Source organism: Crocodylus siamensis, chromosome 1 (assembly GCF_052110815.1).
Source record: "Crocodylus siamensis isolate JL-2025a chromosome 1, ASM5211081v1, whole genome shotgun sequence".
NCBI lineage: Eukaryota > Metazoa > Chordata > Crocodylia > Crocodylidae > Crocodylus > Crocodylus siamensis.
This window is the reverse complement of record NC_143395.1, coordinates 290019332-290043157: the sequence shown is the minus strand read 5'-3', so window position 1 is coordinate 290043157 and position 23826 is coordinate 290019332. Positions and strand designations below refer to the sequence as shown.

The following is a 23826-nucleotide window of genomic DNA, read 5'->3' as shown; positions in this document are numbered from 1 at the left end:
AGCTGGGAAAATAACTGATAATTCTGGCTAGACATTTCAAGTCTTCACCAGAAGAGTCATGGGATGCTTTGATTCACCTAGATCAGCTTTGTCAAGGAGAGAAATGAAGGTATGTCAACCTGGGGAAACTATAAAATACCTTGGTATTGTTCAACACACTGGTCCAAAGGCTAAATCAAGAGAGATCATGAGTAGCCCTGCTTTTCCTTGGCTAGTAAGTTTCAGTCCATACCAAGTCCTCAGCACCCTTGGGGTGGCAAACACTCAAGCATGCACCCTATGAAGCCTAGCATTGTGGCACTGTACTTGTGGGATGTCCATGGGATGGCTTCACTGCACTTTCAGGTTTGTGTATGTGAGTGGGTGTGGGTGAGTAGGTCATATTCAAGTGTGTCCCTTCCCAGGGACAGTAAGGACATGGTGTCAATGTACTCTAGGTGTACCTTCTGTTTCAAAGGAACCAAAGTCTTATACACTGACAGCTATCCTGTTAACACTTGTCTTTTAAGGCTGTGTCTCAGGAGACCACTAGAAAGAGGATAAGAACACAGCTGTCAGAGCAACTTGCATGAATTACCTGATGAATTTTCCATCTGTCTCAAGAAACCAGTCACTGCAACTACAAAGCTGAACTCATTAAGCCATCTTTATGCCTATTCCATTTATACATGTATCGTTTACCCAAATGATGACTTGCTTATGTTTAAATTAAATGCTTCCAACTCTTTGAGGCCATGCAAGAAATAGATGGGCATATTTAATGCGGAACAAGATAATTTTGAACTCAATGTTAAGTTATTTGTATGAAATTCTAAATTTTGCATTTGAATGACTTGGTTGAACTGAGGTGACTAATCTGTAGGTTGCCATGTTACGACCTGACTTAAGCTTGAGCTATGTATGCACTGTAGACAGTGATTGACAAGGAAATAAAAAAGATATTGAAGTAACCAAATGCATTAAATGTTATTTTGCTGTAATATATTTTTGTTAAGATGCTCAAATAATTGTAAAAAAACCAAAACAGCCATGTCAAAGAAGAAAGTTAAACTAAGGTAAAGAAGTGACACACGCCAGTGTTAAACAACATTCCAAACTGGGGAAGAAAAGGAAATGATAAACCCTCCTGCAGCTAAGACAGCCTTTCAAAATCAGAAGGGAAGTCTGCAAGACACCTGGTTCAATCCAGTTCCTAAAGTTTCGGTGAAGCAAAGACATTTCAATAAAACCAATCAGATACCGTTTATTAGAATATTACAACCAGGCATCTAGAAATATTGGGCATAGACTGGAGGAAAAGTGGACTTCTCCCAAGCTCAGTGAATAAAATAAACCCACTCAGCAAAAGTTCCCAAGGGAACAGAGAAGCCTGGCCAGTGGACTTGTTTCTCCCTTGAATCTGAGGCTAGGTGTAAGCATTGTCTTTATTGATACAAATAAGTCTTTGCTATTATGTACCATAATAAAGTTTTTGAGTTATGACTGGAATGGCCTCTATGGTCCTCAGTCTCACTGTCACCTACAGTTAAAATTTAGAGTAAGAAGTTCAGTGATTGGGAATAAATAAAGATCAATAGTTTAACGGTTCACCTTGGTGTCAGAATCACTAATGCAGAATAGTTTAGAATAAGGACAAACCTACATTTTGAACAAGTCTGCAGTAAGAACATGAATTGAACTATTCTCTTTACACTTGATAAACCATAACATCCTATGCAGAATTCAAGTTCTGATATTGTAAATGCTTTTCTCTAATTGTTTCTATTTTGCTTTCTGTAATTTTTCATTTTCAAGTGCAATTTCAAGTATAATTGCTGGTGCTTCTCTACTCTGCGCCTTTAAAACAGATACTCAAAGAACAATGATAAACCTAAGAGAAGTAACTGTATGAAGAAAATTCTTTGAGTAATGTGTTTTGTAGCACAGCTTTGCTTTCTCACAACTAATAAGATTAAGTCAACTACCCAGAGTGATCTGTGCCTAGTGGAAAAGAGGCTTATTTAAATAAAGAAGCCAAGAGGATCTCTCACAGAGTACTGAAGGAAAATGGACTCTGCAGAAGACCTTAATTATCCTCAGATCTTATTTCAATACAACCATGGATTTTTTTTCTCAAAGGTAAGAATTACAAATAACACTTGGATAAGATACTAAAATAAGGATGGTAGACAGTTTCAAATATCCTTTACAGGCTTAATTAAAACCGTGAGAAAGAAGTAGACTCAATAAAAGTGATCCGAGTTTTAAATAGGTATAGAGGAAATTTTTAGAAAAAATTCAGAGAGATGTCAGAGACCATTATGAACAATTGTTTGTAATCCCCTGATTTTAGGAGGTCTGGGCAAATTGAATATTTACTTGAGCTGTCTGAATATAAAGCCCTACAAATAAGGTTTTGCTACGTAAAATTGCCCACAACAGAATTTCTCCGAGACATTGTTTTAGATGTTTGCTTTGGATGCAAATCTCTGGGTTAGATTTTGCAATGCCCAGCATCAAGCAATGAGGTTTTAGAAAAGCATTCTTGTCTCTATTTAAAGCATTCTTTAATTAAAAGCATTCTTGTCTCTATTTATCTATAGTTGCTAAGTAGCAGACAATACATAATGCCTTAATTATATACTTTGGCAAATTACATTAATTGATAGGTGGGGTGAACTCATCTAGTTTATTACTTTTCTTTCCAGAATCATTATGGAAAGAAAGCAAAGGTAGAAACTCAGTGATTGCATCTATATTTTTTGTAAGAATTCTTCAGGGCATTATTTCAATAAGTTGGTAATATATCCTGCTTTGTCAAAAGACAGTGTGGCAAAATAAAGAACAGGTGTCATAGGAAGAAATACTCAAAGACTTTCCTCTCAACTGTCATTGAAAGGGAAAAAATATGAGCCAGCTCCAGCAGAGTTTTGTAAGCACTCAGGGAAGTGGTGTGTGGCCAACACCATTCAAATTTGTGATCAAAACACAATTTAAAAGCATCTCAAAATAGTTTAGTTTCAGGCTGCATAGAATTCTCTCTCAAAGGGGCTGGGAGAATTCTGGGGGTATTCATAACGCATTGTGACAATCATGGGGTTAGTACTGCCACCTTTTTACAGCATTTTAAAAGGATTTGTTTTAAATAGTGTATAAAATCTAAGAACTATGACTTTGTTAGCCATAAGTGATACGGTTTAACTTGAGCTTAGGCAATGTAGCTATGTCAAAGGGATCCACGATTGTTCTGGCTTTTATATACAAGGCTTTTTCCTTTTTTTTTCTGATGTGTCACCTCTTTGACCCTTTCCTTATAGAACAGGGATTTGGGGTTTCCTATAGTTCTATAAAGTCAAGAAAATGTATACACAATACCTGGGCTTCACATACAAGTATTTACTTGATAGCAAGGAACAAAAATGAAAAAAGCAGTACAAAGCAAGCACTGGTATCAGTGCTCAAAGCAACTGCAGTTCAGTCACAGCATTTTCTTAGCTATAAAACATTTTAATGGGGTTTCATCATTGTTTTTGTAAATTACTCTTGCATATCAAGCTGCTGATCAATAGGTGGTAGGTGATCAATAGCTACTTATCAGCGATATAGCTGCTGATAATACTTGCTCTTATTTCAGCCTCATGCTCCTTTATTTGCTTCCAGACTATGTTTACTGCCTGTGAATTGGGAGTATTTGATCTACTGCTAGAGTCAGAAGAGCCCCTATCTTCAGATGTTATTGCTGGGCGCTTGGGTACCAGTACCACTGGAATGGAAAGATTACTTGATACCTGTGTGGGGTTAAAGCTATTAAGAGTTGAACTGAACAGTGAAGGAGGTAACACTGTCTCAAAGGGATGTGACTAAAGATTGGTTTTCAAGATTTTATTTAACACCAGGTGGGAGGCTGAGCTGTAAGATCAAAAACAAAAATGTCAGGATGAGACATGAGCAGCAACATGACTTCTGCTGCAATTGAGTTCTAAAAAACGGAACCGGGACGGTGGCACCTGTCAGCCCAGTGGGGCAACAGTGGGGGAGAGGAGGAGAGGCAGAGGAACAGAGCACCCCTACCCCAACCCTGGCTGCCAGGCCCTGTTGTGGGGAGCCAAGGGAAAACCCCCCTTTCCCACACAGCCAGGAGGCTTGGCTCCATCACTGCCACAGGTGGGAGGATTCCCTGGGGCCAAATTCCTTGTCCTTGTAACTGGGCATGGCAGTACACAGGGAGCTGGGCACCAAGGGGGACTTCTCTCTAGCCCAGCACAGAGTCCCCAGCCTGTGACTACCCCCTTCCAAGGGGAATCCTTCCCTCCCTCTCCCCGGGTAACTGGGAGGCTTGCTGCTGCCACTGGGAGGGAGATAGGGAGGATTCTCCTGGACTGGGTGCCTGCCTGCACGGCTGGGCATAGCAGGATGGAGGGAGCCCCATACCTCAGGGGACTACCCCATCCCAGAGGACTGCTCTCCTCCTCCCACTTGTAGAGGTACAGCCAAGGAGCAGCCTGGCCACACAGGAGAGATGGAGGGGGATCCGCTCAGCATGCAGCTTCCCCTTGAGCAAGGCAGCCCTGGGGTGGGGGACCCTGGTTCAGGCCAAGGAAGCCCCGCAAGGCATGGGTCTTCCCCTATGCCACCACACCCAGCTATGCAGGCCAGCAGCTGTCCTGGGGGAACGCTGCCCCCACTCCTATCTGTGGCAGCAGCAGAGCTAAGCTGCCCGGCTGCTCCACTTACCGGGTCAGGGCAGCTCTGGGCTGGGGGAAGCCGGCGAGGGATGGGGCTCTTCCCATGCTCTGATTGTACATCTGGGGGAATCCCCCCCGCTCCCTCCTGTGGCAGGAGCTGAGCTGAGCAGCTGCCCACTTGCACAACAGGAGAGGGTTCCCCTTGCATGGGGCTCCCCACAGCAGGCCAGCCCCAAGCTGGGAGACCCTGGGAATCGCTCTGAGGTGCAGGGCTCGCCCTCTGTGAGCAGAAGTCTGGTGTGGGGGTCTGGCACTGGGATGTGAGGGGGCAGCAGGGGCTTGTGGGCATGTGCTGGGCAGTTAATCAGGGAGGGCCCCCGCTTAGCTGGGCTGGGCTCCCTGATGGCTGGGAGGAGTGCTTAAATCTACTTTGTCTTCTGACTTGTGGCAATGCAGGCCTCTGCCTGCCTTTCCTAAGTGAAAATTGAACATGAGTTCAGTTCATTATCGGTTCCAGCTATGCAGCGTAGAGAAACCTCTGAAGATAGGATGTATTCCACCTTGGGCTATTTGACTGTCTGTACTTAGCCAATGTGTCTTCTCTTGTTCTTTCAGTCTTTTACAGAAACACAGAAGTTTCCAACCTCTACCTTGCAAAAGCAAGTCCCAAGTCTCTGTACCATAATATGATGTACTACTCCAAGACTGTCTACCTGTGCTGGCACTATTTGACAGATGCTGTGAGGTAAGAAAAGGCATACTTATGTCACGGTGCAAAATTACGCTCCAATGTTGCAAGAAACCACTTTGCTGCATTGTGAAGCTGCTTCTGAAAAGGTGTCTGGGGAAACAAGAGAAAATGAAGACACTGAGTGGTAATTGCTTGGAAAGTACTTTGTAGCACTAAGTATTATTATTATTATTACTGCATGTGCTCATTTTTGCCAGAGGATGAATTCACTGAAGAGTCCAGAAACAGACTATTTTACTATGCTTATTTCCTGTGCCCCAAGGGGGGGCGCACTTAATCATAACAGCTTTTGCTGAAGGAGGCCCTCCGTGAAGTATGATAATGAATAGTGACAGTGATGGATGGCTGCACAATCCCTAATGGATTCCATTGCAAAGGCAGAAGAAAATGAAGAGGGATGGCAGTTTCTATTGGATCCGCTTCACTGTGGGTGCTAATGCAGTTATATCCATATACATCAGGTGGGGATTTGCCCACAATCTTTGGTATAAAAAGTATCAGTTGTAATCCTTCATTTTAAGTGATGTTCCAGTATAAATATGCCATAACAATAAATGAAACATATCTTTCCTTTCAGAATCTTTCGTAAGGCTCTCAGGTTCATAGAAAAGTGGGCTGGAAGGGACCTCTAGAGGTCATCTACTCCAGCCCCCAGCCTAAAGCAGGATCAGTCCCATCCAAACCATACCATACAAATCCATACTCTAAACTCTACATAAGACTATCCTCAACCCTGACACCAAGTTGATCTAACACCCTGACATTCCACAGGTATACCAGGGGAACCACAGCAGCCAATGTCCTGCTTCTATAAAATATTGTCAATATACGCTCAAGAGGTACCAGCTACAAAGTAAGGCAAAAATCTGGACAGTCCATACCAATCAAACACGGGGTAAAATTCTTTCCTGACTCCAAGTATGGCTTTCAGCGTGGTTAGGGTGATCAGAAAAAGAAGCAGATATGCAATGACACAAGTACTTTCTTTGTACCATAATGAAATATGTATATTAATAAGCTTATGTTGCAACAGTTATAGACAGTTACAGACCAAAATAAAAACAAATCAGTATACATTTAAAATACAAAATATAAGATTTTACTTTTTTTTTTTTGTCCTAAAGAGAAGGGAAAAATCAGTATGAGAGAGCATTTGGCATTTCATCGAAAGATCTCTTTGGGGCTGTCTACAGGTAATAATTAATAGAATGCTGGGAGTTGTATGCTTATCTTTAACGTGGATGATGGTTTTCTATTAATTTCAATTATGAAATATGATAATGCTATGATAATTAGTTCCATTCATATGAAAAATCCTGTAGTACCCTCCATTTTAGTGGTGTCCAGTTCTGAAGCTCTCTGGGATTTGCAACATACTTCTCATCTTCTTATGTAAGCACAACATTTGTATGTGCAATCCAGTGTGAAAAAAGTCATGGACACCATTCGTGACAATGGAAAAGTCTGATTTAAAAACATCTGGGAGCTATTAGGTTTAGCAACAAAAAATTGGTAACTGATAAGTGCATTAACTATTTTATTTTACTTCCTCATTAAAAGGTTCTTACCTTACTTATGGTAATAAATTCCTTGTTGTTTTTTTTTAAGCTGTAGAAATATAAATGACATTCTGCAGTGTCAAAAATACCTTACTCTGCGCACAGGATAATAGCCAGAGTTTAGTATTTAAGCCAAGAGTTACAGAAGTATTATATAATACTAGACCAGGGGCAGGCAATTATTTTGGCTGGAGGGCCACTTAATGAGTTTTGGTGAGCTGTCAAGGGCCACATGGGTAGCCCTGCATTGACAGTTGCCCTGCCCCCAGTTGCCATATTGGGACCAAAAGTCCCGCCCCTAACCCCTGACCTTTGCCCCTGGAAGGTCCTGCCCTTGGGCCCTTCCCAATACCCCTTTTGGTCGGAGGGGGGTTGCATCTTAAAACCGGAAAAAAAAAAACAAATCATACACTAAACATCAAACACCTACTATAACATATTTTAATTTTATTACAAAAAATATTTTTGTCATGCTTCATTTTGCATAGTGTATATAGAGGTGATTGCATAAGAACTCAAAAATGAAATCTTACTCTTGTATATTGTATGTGTGGGGTGGGGCGGTGGTTGGGGTTGTTTACATAGTAGGGTGTGGGGATGTGTGTGTATGGTGGGGGATTGTGTATAATGAGGTGTGAGTATATGGTGAGGTGTGGGGAGTGGGGGTGGGGCTGTAAGGGGGCATGACTATGTGTGTGGGGGCATAGGGCAGTGGTCTCCAAACTTTTTTGATCGCGCACCCCCATCAATAAAACATTTTTGAGCACACCCCACCAATATATGTATATTTATATTCATACACCCCATCAGTAAAAATTTTTTGAGCATGCACCCCCAATATATGTATATTTATATAAACAGAAGTTCTAATATTTTCTTCCCACACCCCAATGGATCGTCTTGTGCACCCCCTGGGGTGTGCGCACCCCACTTTGGAGACCACTGGCATAGGGTATGTTCAGGTGTATATATGTCAGTGGAGATTGTGGGAGTAGGGTGGGAGATGTGAGAAGGATGGGGATGTGGGGATCCCCCCACACTCCCCAACATGGCGCACAACTGCAGGTGGAGGGGCTTAGGGCACTTGTGCCTGGTGCAAATACTGGCACCCAGCAGGGCATGGTTCTGGGCAGCACTGCAGACGGGGGGGCGGTGAGAAGCACAGTTTGCCCGGCCCACCTCTATTGCAGGGGCTCTGCATGGCATGCCTATAGCTCCCATACTCACACTGGGAGAAGCCCCATGCTGGACTCCAGGGGGAACCAGGGGGTGGGGTTCCCTCCACTTCCGGTGCACAGCAGGGTCGAGGAAGGCAGCCAGCTCCAACATGGGACTTCCTCTGGTGTGAGTGCAGGCGTGCTGCACAGAGCCCCTGCAATACAGATGGCTGAGCAAGCTGTGCTTCTCACCCCTGCCCACAGCGCAGGCTGGAACTATGACCTGCCAGGTGCCAGCACCTGCGCTGGGCATGAGCACCCTGAGTGCCCCACCTGCGGCTGCTGCCAACATTGGAGGCTGCGCTCCATGTGGGGGAGTGTGGGGGCGTCCTCACAACCACAGCCTGCCCAGCCGAGCTCTGCACTCCTGCCACCTCCCTGGGCATGGGCTCTGCACTGCACTGCCCAGCTGCATCTCTACCACCCTCACCATGCCTTGCTGCTTCCCTGCCCGCCACCCAGAGCAAGCTGGATGCTGGGGAAGCGAAACAGGTTCTGATGGGGGTGGCTGGACTCCCGCCCAGAAGCTGCATGCTGGCAGGGCCGGGTCCTTCCACCCACGAGGCTGGGAGGAAGGTGCAATAGGGTATGTTGTAGGGGTGCATACGTGTGGGCACCTTGCTCCCACCTTTGTGGGCGGAAGGGCTGGGCAGGGCACAATTTGCTGATGGGTGCCGTGGGCTGGTTGAAAGTGCCTGGCATGCCTGATTCAGCCCGTGGGCCATATTTTGCCCACCCTGTACTAGACTATAGACAGCATATCATAATGTATTTGTCCTACAAATAATATTCTGTCATATGACTAGATCAGAAGAAGAGATGATCAAATTCATGTATGGTTTGAATGAAATATGGAGTATATGTGGTAGAGATGTAATTGCTGCATTTGACCTTTCACCTTTCACCCACATTTATGATCTAGGAGGTAAGTGTCATTACAACATTGACATTTCTCCTTTTTAAGCTATGGAAAAATACTGCATGCATGAAGTATTGGAGTAGTGGAAAAGCAGGACAGATTTGATTGCCTGAGTAAATCAAAAGAGGAGATTTTTATATTTTGCTGGAGATTAGAAAAAAGATATGGGAATGGTAAAAGCATTTTAATGCTAAATGATTTTTTTTGTCTGAAGAGCATCATATATCTAAATAGCAGCTTATTTTCTTCCTTGTTGATTTGTCAGGTTTTCATATTTCTCTTCTCCCATTGCTTAATGAATACTGCCAGAGCAGCTTCCAGGCTATTCTCCTTCACTTTAATCAGTGTTTTTAGGTTGATAAATTGCCCATTCACTTCTGATCCCCAACAGCGTTACTGTTATAGCTCTATTTTACTCCTGTCATTATTTGTAGCACCAGGCAGTCTTCATCTCTACTTTCTTAAGTGGGAAGGTTGGTTAGTTGGTTGCTTTGGACTTTTTCAGGGTGAGGTTTTTTTTTTTGAAGGGGTTGAGTTATTTTTGCTTTTCCATTTTTCAAAAATGTAAAAAACAAACAAAATCAGGTGAATGTGTCCTGGATACTCTGATCTCTCAAACTTTAAAGGCTTGTATTAGTGTCCAGACAGATAGTATTTTTCCTTGCAAAGATTTTATGACTCATATCGATAACTTTTTACTGGAGCCTTGAATAATATGAAACTAACCTCTGCCAATATACAGCAAGCTCAGCCCAGAAATGTGACTGCCAGAATTCAGCAGATATTTTCAGTTGCTTCATCCTCCCTGTCTGGTTTATGAAGCTCCCTTAGATGATAACGTTTTCTTGAGTGAATTTTTTCATAACTTTCATGCTCTCGGTTCTAAATCAGTCATAGTGAGAAAATTCGTGGACTTCAGAACAGAAGTACCTAGCTGAATCATGTTCCATGTACATGCTTTGTTCTTCCCTTGAAAATCTGTAAAAAATATTGAGCTTTTGCAAAAAATAATTTAACCACTATTAGGAATTAAAAGACAAAACCTTGTTTTGGAAACAGACAGTCATTCCTTCAGTAGGAATGCTTTAGTGTTTCTGAATCTTCCTGCATTCCCTGGGAACTCTGAGTCAATGGTAGCCCTGGGAGATCTAGCATCCAAGCTCTCCACTGCACAGGGCTGTCAAGGAACCCGGGCAATCCCACAAATCTGTTGTACAGGCTATTGTAGAGGTAGGATGTTGATGAGCAAGCTGGCAGGAAACCAGGCATTTACATTTGCCAGATTTTGGTCAAAAGTTTTTTGTCAGAACCAAATAGGACATAAATATGCAAAAAGTCAAGGATTTTTGTGGGTGGTATCTTTTAGTGGACCAACTGCATAGCTGGGATAAAGTTAGATGAGCCTTTGACTACAAAGAAGTATTCTTCAGGTCTTTTGGTATTTGAAAGCTTGTCCAATATAATTCCTGGACCATCATGGCTACAACACCACTTTAACACTAGTATCATAGAATATTTTCTTTTTGATACTCAGTAGGCATGTGTACACCTGCATTAATGCGTCATAATTACAGTGCATAAAGTTAGTACCTGTTATTACTAATATTATAATTACTATTATTAATTACTCATATTATTATTCTTATTATAATAATTAGTACTAACTTCATGTGCCATGATCAGCACTATTGTGCAGTAGTACTGGCACACATCTTTTATGTGATCCTAATGCACATTAGATGAATTCTCCTGTGCAATAGTACATTAATATGGTTTTTACCATGATGAGCTAATGTGCAGTAGAATTAGTCTACTGCACTTTTAGCATCTCATGTAGATGTACCCAGTAATTTTTCATAGAAAATAAATGTTGTCAGAAAATTCAATCAAACTCTAATTTTAAGCAAGCATATTCTGAAACTCTGTGTGTTCAGAACAGTGCAGTTTTCCAAAACTGTCCCATTGCAACTTTAATTACAAGTTTTTACTTCCTCCTGCCATTTCCCATCAGCCTAGAAAATTGCACAATTGTGCTGTTGCTTTGGGATTTTAGTTCTCTACTTCTCAGAAGTTATTCAGTATTTTTATTAAAAGGGAATTGAAAAATGTTGTTGGTTGCTGAATGTATCAAGTCTTTATTTAAAGGAAGCTGTAGAAGTTGTCAGGCTTGCCATGAGTTCTAATTTGTCCTCATCTATCCTTTTCTCTCTTTTCATTGTCCATGTAGGAAAAAACTTTCCATGTTCTTTTTGGATCCGATTCAAAATCTATAGGAGTTAGTAGGAACCATTCCAATGATTACAGTGGTTTTTGCATCAAGCTGCTGTTAAATAATCAATGCACAGAGATTCATGCTTATGACTAATTACATAGTACTTAAGCCCTGTGCTTGTAGGATGATGGACAGAAAACACACAGCAGAGCAGCCAGTTTAGCATTAAGTTTTTCAAGGATCTGTTATTAAAGGGAGCAAAACATTAATATAAAACCTTGAGAAAACCATATCAAATGAAAGCCATTTAAAGTGAATGTCAATGCACAGTCCCTTGCTCTTTCTTTCCTTTTTGTGGGTTGTTCTACAATCCAAACAAAATCTAATACTGAAAAATATTGCCCCATAAATACTATTTTGAATAGTGAACAGTAAGTTAGGCAATGCATTGGCAGCCCTTGTATCTTTCATCTTTAGATAATCTGGTTATTTTGGCCCTGGATGAATATGGCATTTCTCTTATATAACATTATCCATTGTTAGAAATGAAATGGGAGGTACATAGAGGTTTTATTAAGACAGCTTAGAGAGAAATGTTCAGAAGATTCTTGCTACAGCCAGCATGATAATTATGATACTCTATGCCTTGAGGAGAGAGCCGTGATCTTGGGTCTGTTTTTGGAACTGCGGCTGGACAGATCATTTCATTACTCTGTGCCTCAGTTTTTCCATCTGTAAAATGGGGATATCAATAATGACCTCATAATCTGTTTAGATATTTATGTATGAAAAGGGCTATATAAATTTTGGCTATTATTATTAAGTTAAAAGATTTCCTAATTGCTGGAGAAAGAATTATTAGTCTTATAGCTAACAGTGACTTTTAACATGGTAGGCCACTTATTCCTTAGCTTTTAGTCGTATCTACTTCTAGTGGAAAAAATTTCAAGATGTAGGGGGGTGGTAAGGTTCATAATTAAAGACATCCTTGTTTTATGGAGTTTTGAGCAGATCCATCTCTCTTTAAAAAAAAAAAGTCAAGATTTCATGAAAAATAATGAAATATTTATTGTTATGAGTAGCTATCCAACAGTTTTCTACAGTTTTTGTTTAGAGAAGCCTATGTTTTCAGTAATAAAAAGCAAAACCCAAAGAAAATCAATAACTGTGGACTGCTTTTTAAAAGCTGAAACAAAAAATTGGTATTTCATGAAAATTAGTTTTCAAAGAGAAAAATAAATCTCTTTGTATGCAAGTATTTAACCAGTTTTATTTGCATTATATTTCATTGATTTTTAAATACAACTGTTTAGAGTCTAGTATCAAAAACACAGAACTAGATGTTGGGAGATCTGAATTGTATTTCAGAGTAGACAAGAGATTTTCTGAGGAACATTGGGCAGGTCAATAATCTTTTTTGTATTTTATAAAATCATAGTGTTGGAAGGGACCTCAAGGGTAATCTTTTCCAGCCCCCTGCGTAGCTGCAAGATTCACTATCCCGAAATCATCTGTTTCCTGTTTTGTAAGATATGGATAATAAACCTAACTTAGAAGGTGCTCTGAGGCTGAATTCATCGTGGTCCATATTTCTTAGGATGATGTGATATAAAAATCTGTCCATGTATGTATGTGAACTTTTACACCTCTTATTTTACTTCCCTATGAGGATGTGCAGGTGGTTTGGCCCAAGAATGTATTTCCTTGTACCCAAATTCTACAGTCACAATTTATGACCTACCTAAAGTGGCACAAGTGGCAAAGGAGCATTTTATACCCCCAGAGGAACATCGGATAATGTTCCATGAAGGTAAAGTTGGTTCATTTTGTGTGTGGTCATGTGCAGAGAAAAAAATTGTTGAGGGATCATGCTTACGATGGAATTTAACTAGCAATATAAGCATTTTTCCTTTATTACTCACTAGGGTGATGCTGAGTTATACATTGGCAAAAATGTACACCCAAATGCCCCATTAAGCAACAATGTAAAAAGAAAGCGAGAAGATTTTTTTCTGATATCATATGGTAGACATGGTACACATATGGCTTCCCCAAGTTGTGGTAGGTCTAGAGTGAAACACGGCTGAGAGTAGTAGTAGGACTGTAGAGGTGCAGAAGAATGCCCATGTTACATCTGAGGAGATACAGGCTATTATCACAGAACCTACTTTTCATTGTCACCCTGAGGGCACCTCATTTAGGTCTCAGTTTTTTAGATACCACTTTCCTTGCTGTGCAGTCTCCTAATTCTCTCCCTCCAGACTGGGGTCTTTGGCTGCAAACCCCTGAAATTCACTGGGATTGCCTTAGCAGTTCTGATGGCATAGTTCAGTCTCTGCAGTCCTGACGTGTTAGAGACAGCCAAAAGGTTTTTCAGTGCATAAAGCAAAATACTATTCATTCAGAAGGAAAAGCATTTAAAAGAAAGTAAGTATTAAAACAATTAACAGTTTGCATGCTGCCTAGCTGCACAGGTTGTCACTCATCCTCCATCTGGAGACCCTAGCAGGTGTTCAGTTCTTCAAAATCCCTTGCACGACCAGTTCCTCTTGGTCACGCTCAGGGGCCTGTCAGTTGTGTCCACTTCCATTAGGTCAAGACTTTCATTTTTATTTATAGATATAAATGAGAGTCTTGACCTAGTATAGATACAGATTTTTATAAAAATTAACAGGTAATAGGTTTCAAATTTTTCATAATCTCAAAATATATGTTACAATTGTAAGGTTAACTGAACATTGGGAAACCTTGTTCTAGGTAGCTTATTTTTCACTATTTAAATAGAAACATTTTTTTTTCTGCAATGAGAAAGCACGTAACTGAGACTAGTGATCCAGTGGTAAAGAAGTTGACAAGGAGGGAAGACTTAGAAACAAAGAGAAATGTGACAGGTGATATACATCCACTGACTGTGATGGGAGAAGGTGAAGCACACAAGGAGATACTGGCAGAGACATCTGTTCAGCAGCACAGAGACAGAAAGAAAAAGAGAGAATGCCAGTATGGGTTCGGTACCCAAGTAGATATCCAAAGGTCATTACCAACTATCCAGTACTGGTAGATTTGCTCAGTTTGCTGGCAGTAAATCATCAGGGGTAGGGACAGACATTGCACATAATCTGGTTTAAGTGATCAGAAACTGGTTTAAACCTGTAATAGAACAGACATTCAATGCACATAAACCAGCTTGAAAGTGGCTGAAACCAGTTTGAGATAAACCTGGTTGAATGTAGCATCAGATTTAACTGATTTGGGTCAAAATGGTTTATGCAATGTCTGTCCCAGATCCCTCCCCGGTTTAACTTAATCCCTAGCATCCCAGATACTTTGTAGCCCAGGGCAGGGCTCTGCTCCAGAGAGCTGGGCTGGCCCCTGCCCTCCCTCACTGGAGCTCCTGCAGAGATGGCAGGCACAGCAGCCTCTGCCTGGCTTCCTCCTGTCCCCCTCTCCCTTCACCACTCCCTGCTCAAGCAGGGATCCCACTCTCCCAGAGCATGGCCCATAGCCAGCATGTGATATGCTAGTTAATACTGAGTGGTGTCTGTGTAAGATAGACAGACAATGTTGGCTTAGGGCTTTTTGGAGCTAACAGGTAGCTGGTAATGTCCCTCCATTCCATCCTTGGAAAAAGCTGTTTAAGAAGAGATTGAACCAATGAAAGAAGCTTTTGTTTCATTTTGATGGGCTAATAAATGCTATTAACTCCTGGTGTAACTCCCTGCTGTGTAAGTAAATGCCATGTAACTCCCTGCCAGCTCCCTCACTGGTCAGCAGCAGTGAGGGGGGAGGGGGAACCCCTTCCTAATCAGTGTCTTGCTGGGGCCTGGCCATACCCCTCCTCCACTTAGCCCTAAGGAAGGGAAAGGAGGGCTGCTCCAGCTCCCCCTGGCTTCTAGCCTGAGCCACTGCAGGCATATACCTCCATTTCTTCAGTCCAGAGGGGATGTCTCTCTGGTTACAAACTGGTTCAGCCTAGCCAGGTTAGACTAACCTGCAAAGACTGAATCAGTTCAGGCTCAGACTTTTTGAATGTCTGTCCCTAGCCCTTTAGGTCACGAATGCCTCTTTAGATTGGAGGCTATTTTAAGTTGAATTAAGTTGATTTTCAGCTAAGTGAAAACTAACCTTTTCTTTATGAAGAGGCCTACACCTTTTTTAATTGCATTGTGCACATTAATTTTAATTTGTTTGGAGAAAGTTTAAAACACTAAAATATTTTCCAAAGTATTTGGTATCTCTTTTAAATGTTTTGATGCTCTAATATCCAAGGCCATATTTTAAAAAAGGAACAAACATCCCCCACGCTGCCAGACTGCACTGCCATTTTTGTTATTCAGTGTTAGTGACTACTTAACATTGACTAAGGAAATGAAAAATGAGGAAATTAACATGGCTTCCCACCAAGTCCCTTGAACAACTTTGGAATTGTACTGCTTGCAATGCATGAATTTAAAATGCTTGCCTAATTAGATAATGTTTTTCCTTTTTTTCCTTTTTTGTTTTTTGTGGGGGGGGCACACTGTTTATTTTGTTTTTTTTGGTACAGGAGATTTTTTTAAAGACCCAGTTCCAGAAGCTGACCTCTACATTTTGGCTAGAATCCTGCATGACTGGCCAGATGACAAATGCATGCATCTCCTTGAAAAAATACACAAAGTTTGCAAGCCTGGTATGTTTTCCTCTTTGAAAAGCAGGGGCTTAACACATCATTTGTTTGAGGTATTATTTTAAACAGCCATTTGGATGAAGGGCTTTTAGTGCATGATGAATTTGTGATGACCACATTAAACAACAAGAAAAATGATGATGATGACAGAAACAATAATCACAGGTGGTTTCTAAGTTTGGCCACTTCACTATCCACATATGGAGGCAGAATTTCACATGAACTTAAAGATGAAGACAGGTGACATTTTGATACAGAATTAGTGGTTAGAATTCAACAGCTATAATACTTTTTTGAATCAGGCCCTTTTCTCCCAATACAAGTTAGATACTAGGTTATCATTAGGTACCTGTCTGCATATTTATGTGCTTGGAAATATCTTTGAAATTATAGCTTTTAGGACCTGGTCTTTAGAGATGCTGAGTAATCACAACTCCAGGTAATTTAATAAAAAATAAATTACTTTTGAATCACAGTTATTTGCTTCCCTTCACTGTCTGTTTTGTAGGGCACGTAGTAATAGAATGATGCATGCAGCTCCTGATGATACCTTATTAGCTTTTATAGCAATGACACATGATTTTACTTTTAGTAAAGTCTGGTCTCTAAGTGGTTAGTTCATGCTCATGAAGTTGGAAAATAAGCTTTGGTTCTGTCCATTTATAAATCAACATATGTTTTAAATCTCTTTATTCAATCAGGGGGTGGAGTACTGGTGGTTGAAACACTTCTGAATGAAGACAAAAGTGGACCTTTGGATACCCAGGTCTATTCTTTGAACATGCTGGTACAGGCTGAAGGGAAAGAAAAAACATCATCCGAGTACAGCAACCTTCTCAGGGCAGCAGGCTTCAAAGAAGTTCAAGTCAAGAAAACTGGAAAGCTCTATGATGCAATTTTAGGAAGAAAATAATTGTCTGTTTCTTCTTCTCTATTGTTAGGTACAGAAATGGCATAAAGAGATAAGCTTTTATTAGGCTGCAATAGTCATCCCAGCTCCAGTCAATTTCTTTGTGCAATAATACAATGTTAGCACAGTCACTAATTACATATGTTGAGCGTATATGGATTGACAGTCTGGCAGCTTGAATACAACTTTCCTTTCACTGTGAACCCTAAATGGTTAGGAAAAGAGACGTTAATACACATTTAACAAAAAGCATCACTTGAAAGCAATGTATTGTAGAACATTTATACTTCTTGCTTTTTATACAGTTTATACTGTGTCCAATTTTATACTTTTTCTACTCTGCCCAAGTTTAGCTTGTTATTTTGAAGTTTAGTTTATATTTTGTTTCCTTCCTGAAAAAAATATAACTTACCTCTGTATTAAAATCAGATCCATTTAGATTCTATGGGAGTCCCTAAAATGTAAAAAAAGCAACTTCTCTCATGTCAATATTTCATAGAGTTATAGAGAAGTAAGGCTGGAAGGGACCTCCAGAGGTCCACCCCGCTGCCTGAGGCAGGATCAGGCCTATCCAAATCATCCTGTACAAATTATAATCTAAACTCTATGTAAAACTGCAATCAACCCTGACACAACACAGACTTAAGACCCAATTTGTGACCTTCCAGTTTTATTGAATATTCCTGAATACTGTTTCAAGCCATAGGAGCAAGGGGTAGCCAATGATGATGAAAGGTAACAAATTAAAAACTAATAACATTATTTGTTCACTATAGTACACATTTAATCTCTGGCACTCATTAGTATAGTGTAACCACTAAATGCTCTGATAGTCCCCAGACAAATATCATTTACAGGGTCCCATACCCCTTGCTGGTTTAAATTAAATCAGACTCCCCCAGCATCCAAGCATGCTCTCTGCACTGGGTGGGGCTCTCTGCTCTACAGCAGGGCTGGCCCCTCCCCTCTGCTCCCTGGCTGCAGCTCTAGCAGAGGCTGCAGGCATCTGTCTGGCTTCTACTCCCCTCACACTCTCTGCTAAGCAGGCATTCCCCCTTCCCTCACAGACACCTCTCAGCATTAGCCAGCAGACCGCATGCTGGCTACCTCCAAGCTGTGGCACATGGGGCAAGGGTAGAATCAACAGATAGCAGGTAACATCGATCTGTTTTCTTAATGGGGTGATAAACACTGAGTTAGAGGTGATATGATAAACATTCCCTGCTGAGCTGTTTAGGATGGGGGGTGGGTGGGGGGGAACCCTTCCTAAGTGCAGCATCCTGCTGGGGCCTGGCCACATCCCCCTCAGCTTAGCTCTGTGCAAGGAAAGGGGGGGGCCTGCTCTGGCAGCCCCGGCTTCTAGCCTGAGTCACTGAAGGCATGGGCCTGCATTTGTGGGATGTCTGTCTGCTTACAAAACTGATATAGCCTGGCCAGGTTAGACTAACCTGCAAAGATTAAATCAATTTAGGCTCAGGCTTTTTGAATGCCTGTCCCTAGCTCAGAAGTCATGTGCCTCAGTGCCCTAACCATTTTTGTTGCTCTCCAATTTGTCTATATCCTTTCTGTAGTGGAGGGCCCAAAACTGAACCATGGTACTCTAGATATGGCCTCACCACTGAACAGAGGGAAACGATCACTTCCCATGATTGGGTGGCAAAGCTCCTACTAATGCAGCCCAGTATGCTGTTAGCCTACTTCACAACAAAGGCACATTGTTGCCTTCCCAGGGGAACCTACCCATCAGTTTCTTGAGTGAGTCAAAGTCTGCTTTCTGGAAGCCCAGGGTCTGTACTGTATTGCTCTCCTTCCTTCTTATTTTCAAGGTCCTGAACTCTGTCTTGTGGCAATTGCTGCCCAAGTTGCTATCCACCCTAAATTCCTCACCAATTCTTCCCTGTTTATGAGCAGCATGTCAAGAAGAACATGGCCCCTATTTGGCATCTCCAACACATACACCAGGAAGTTGTCCTCAACATTCTCCAAAAAACTTCCTGGATTGCCTGCGCGCTGCTGTACTGTTTTCCCAGCAGGTATCACAGTAATTGGAGTCCTCCATGAGAACCTGGGCCTGTGATCAGGAAACTTCTGCTAGCTATTTGAAAAAAACATCATCCACCTCATCCCCTTGGTCTGGTGGTCAATAACAGACTCACCATGACATCACCATTGGTGCTCTCCTTCTTTACCCTAACCCAGAGACTTTCAACAGACCTATCTCCAGTTTCATATTGGAGCTCTAAGCAATGATATGGCTCAGAGCTCCAATAATGTATGGAATGGCCCTTTACATAAATGGCCCTTTACATAAAGAGCAACTCCTCCTCTTTTTTCATGCTTGCCCTTCCTGATCTTTTCTGATCCTGATCCTTCCTTTGTACCCATCCATGACAGTGCTCCAGTCATGTGAGCTATCCCACCAAGTCTCTGTTACTCCAATCATGTCATAGTTCTGTGACTATGTGAGGACTTCCCATTCTTCCTGATCATTTCCCAGGCTCTGTGCATCAGTGTACAGACACCAGAGGTAACTAACTGATTGATCCACTTTATCAGGAAACATTAGAAGGCCTCCACCGTTGCCCTATCCTGCTTGCATTTCCTTCAGGCACTCACTTCCCCATTTACCTGAGGGCTTTGTTCTCTATCCCCCAATGAAGCTAATTTAAAGCTTTCTCACTAGGTTAATGAGACTGTCTGCAAAGATATTATGTGGTAAGTTTCCATTTCTACCACCATGGAGAGTGCCCCAAGTAGTATCACTGGTGGTGTCCTGGATCTGACATGCAACGATAGGCAAGGCAGACCCAGAGGACATTTCCATGATAGTATACTCATATCCATTGAAACTCATCCCCAAAAAGTACTATGCCATTGTCAGCATGTGCAGTTCTCACAATGTTTGGTCCCTGGTGTCTGAAATTTCAGCTGTACTGTAAAGTGACGTGTCTTTCCCCAAGGTTGAAGCTACATGCTGGTAACTTGGTTTGCAAGATGTTATACCTAGGCTTTCCTGTTGTGGGTTCAGTAAAAACCATGTAGGGTTTTCCCAGCTCCTTTCTTTGATTTCAGCAGTGTGACCAAAATCCTTTCCAAACTCCTGCAATGTGTGAGGTCTAACACTTCTGTGGGCAACATTTTAAGTAGGATGTCAGACTTTTGGTACCTTCTATGGTATGGATTAATATGGTTATTGGTATAAATAAACCCATTGATTCACTCTGCCATGAGAATGTTTAATTCTCTCAGATCACCTCTTTTATTCCTTAGGGCTGTTAATTTCTCACTGTATTCTCCCTGTACCTCTTTCAGTTGGACTTTAACTCTATTACAGTCTGATTTATGTAAGGTTAACTTTCCCTGCAAGATAATTGTTGCCAGATCTAAACCCAGTAAAACACTGAATTCATAGCTGCTAAAATGAAATTGAGATCCTTCCTCTAGGATTTTGTCTGCAGTTTCTTATAGATCTGTATCTGTTAAGATTCCAGCTGCATGGAAGGAATCCCCTATGCCCAGCTACATATGTAGCTACCTATTTTCCCTATGTTACCTCCATAAGCCTTTATATGCTATGTTCCTGAAGACCTCCAGATGTGTCAATAGCTCTGGAAGGAAACATTTGCAGCTCTACACATATCTGATTTCAGTGGGCTTAGTCCCTAAGTCTCCTACCCCACTCCTAATTGGCTCATCAAAATGTTTCTGTCTGAAGACACCTCATGACTTAGTTTCTCTGGGGTACTAGGAATGAGTCAGGACACCAGAGACTGACAGTGTTTTGCTATTTTTCAGAGAGCCCACTGATTGCAAAAGCAAAATGTGCTCTGAATACAGCATTCCAAATATTCTAAAACTTTTGCACAAATGGCTACAAGAGGTGGCCAGACACAGTCACAGTGAGGTCAGCAGCAGATCAACACGCTTATGTCAGCTGCCTTTGCTGAGATCTGTTGATGGCTGACCTCTGAGTTCAGGCTATTCCTTTTTATGCACAGTTTTCAGACAAATCTCTGACCTCGTTTGTCTAAAACTAAACAAGGCCACTCTTGTGGTTGTTTCTGACTGACTGAATTCTCTTTATACAGGATGTTCACATCTTCCAGTTTTTACATAGGCCTAAGTATTCCACACTGCTTCTACCTAGCAACTTTATTTTTATTTAACAAAGCTACCTACTTAGCATTTTATCTGATAAATTTTACTTTTTACAACTGCTGCTGCTAGGTTTCCCCCTTGATTCCATTTTCCTGATATCAAATGTGTATTTTTACTAAATATGTTTTACCCATAATCCTAGAGGATTTAAGTCAGTATAGTGATGCTCCTTGTCGCAGGACACTGAGATGTGCCTGCTCCTTTAAGGGCAGTGGCAGATTAGCTGGAGAGCGCCACAGCTGCAGGTTGCCATGGGAGCAGGTTAATGAAGGAATTCGCTGGCACCTGCACCTGCATCAGCTGGCCAGGAGGAGGCAGGGCCCTGGGTACATATAAGCCCCAGGGCTGAGGCCAGCAGGGGTTAGTTCCCAGGCAGCTGCCAGGGGAAGGAGCTCCTGCAGTGAATAACTGCTCAAAGATGCCGTGGCTGCCTGATATACTGCTTACAGGACTAACGGGGCTCCAGGAACTCATCAGGTATCCTGGGCTGCAAGGCACTCAATGCCTGTGGAGAAGTTTGTCTCTCTTAAAGAGACAGAGTGCACCCTGGACTGTTTGTATTATGTTATAGCCCAGGGGCTCATTTTTTTGTTGTTGTTTGTACACCGGTGGACCGGGATGAGGCTAATTGGGGAAGAGGAGGTCTCATTGGGGCACACTAGCATGTACAGCCCCAGCACTGGAGAGGGCACAACAGATACAGGACATGTAGAGACCCCAGCGCTGGGGAAGATGCTGCTACAGGGGGTGTAGAGACCACAGCACCAGAGGGCACTGCTACAAGGGCCCAGGGCCTGGTGACAACAGGAGGCCAAGCTAGACTGAGGCCTCATGACAGGGAACAATATTTAAATACCACCTGTAAGGCATGGGGCAAGGTAAAAGGGAGGCTTTGGAGCCATGCATCTAGCCCATAAGATTTGGGGTGTCCTGCAATGCACCTACTTAGAGCGGGACCCAGCAAGGGGTCTAAGAACCCACAGGGTTTAGTGGGGTCCATCAGTACTGTGACTGCACAGCAACTTGAGGGTAGCCTCTCTAGCTATTATTGAAACCAACAAGACATGGCAGCCAAGATTAGAAGGCACCTGCAGGGTGAAGCAGGCACTGTCATGAAGCCCTAGGGGCATCATGGCCATCCCTGGTGACCCTGCACCATGACACACATATATAAGAAGACCACAGCAATGTATAAGCCTGTGAGGGACAGACTAGAAGGGAATCTGTGGTACCATACTCAGATGACAGAAGTGGCCCACTCCATGCTGGGTAGCTTCTTGCTATGTGGCAATTCCTACCTGAAACACAGGCAAACTCAATGTGGATACTTCCTAATTTTTAAGTATTTGACTTTGCAATGTTTATGTAGCTTTTTTATATGTAGTCTCACTGTGACTTGACATTTCATTTAAAGGAGGCTACATATCAGTACACTGAAACTGAGACTTAAAATCTGATCAGGGATTATGGTGATGGAGTCTTTTTTTTTTTCTTTGAGTAAAATCCTGCTTGGAGAACTGAGGTCTTAAGTCACCAATATCAGGTCCTATTAAACTGACCAAAAGAAGAGGAGGAGAAAAACCCCTCTAAATTAGAGTCTTGGGGCATTTGTAGACAACACATTAAAGTGGATTAAATGCCCTTTTGCACTGCTTTAATGACGTTGCTGTTTGCACAAGTTTACAAATTTGGCGGCATATTGCACCTCAAATGACTTTGGGGCGCAGCAAACTAAAACACCTCTGAGGAGTTTTAGTTTGCTACCTTACTGCTGTGGAGGGAATCACCAGGTCCCGTGCAGCTCAGGGGCTCTGCATGCAGCCCGACAGTAGCCCAGGAAGGCACTAAAGGGGAAAAAAAATGTGGTGAGCCTGATCTTTTTTCTTTTTTTTTTCTTCCCTGGAGCCTGCCTGCCTGAGCTGCATGGGGGCCCAGTGCTTCCCTCTGTAGCTGTGAAGTCTCCTGAGACCTCCAGAGCTGGATGCCTGTGGGTGGGTACTATTTGCGGGGGACTCACTGTTGCTACAGAGGGAAGCAACAGCACCCCCGCAGCTCAGAGACCTCTTGGCCCACTGGCAGCTTGCCCTCCTCCCCTCTCCGCCGCTGGAGAGGCAGGTAGGGACACGAGTGTACAGGACATGGGGGTCTACTTTGCCCTAAATTGAAGCAGTGTTTTTTAAAAAAACCTGCTTCAATTTAGGGAGAATTAAACTCCTGTGTCATCTACAAATGGCCTTGGCTGCTAAATACTGCAAGTCTGCTAAACACTACAAATACAGAGGTAAATTTTGTTATACATACACACACACACACACACACACACACACACACACGCACACGAATAAAGTGCACATTCTGAAAAACTGTGGACAGTTGCATGTCATTTTCTTGTTTTCTAGAATATCCTCTAGGAACCTAGGGATTTCAAAACTCCTAAGCAAATGAATAGATGTCATTACCAAAAATTGAAAAAACTGTTTTCTGGTTTTGTTGTTGGTGGTCTGAATATGTGTCTACACTTTAGAATTCAAAGATCACTATAACCCTATTACCTAATTCTCATGTTGAGAAACCAGGGCTCACTCCCGATATAGCTTACCATGTATTTATTTGGAATAGAACATCATTATGAAGAAAGACTGAAAGAGCTAGGATTATTTAGCCTGGAGAAGGGAAGAAGACCAGGGGAGGGAGGGGGATTAGATAACAGTCTTATAATACCAAGAGGGTGATTAGACAAAGGATGGAGATGGGTTTTTCTGTGTGGCTG

At 42.1% G+C, this 23826-nt stretch overlaps 1 protein-coding gene across 1 annotated transcript; it reads left to right on the top strand.

Moving 5' to 3' along the window:
* Positions 1–2046: 2046 nt before the first annotated feature.
* Positions 2047–16901, top strand: ASMT (acetylserotonin O-methyltransferase). Its single transcript, XM_090031659.1, has 8 exons — positions 2047–2118; positions 3640–3814; positions 5280–5409; positions 6540–6608; positions 8998–9116; positions 12992–13132; positions 15869–15991; positions 16690–16901. The coding sequence occupies exons 1-8, from the start codon at positions 2047–2049 to the stop codon at positions 16899–16901; spliced, it is 1041 nt and encodes a 346-aa protein (XP_089887785.1).
* The last annotated feature ends 6925 nt before the right edge of the window (positions 16902–23826 follow it).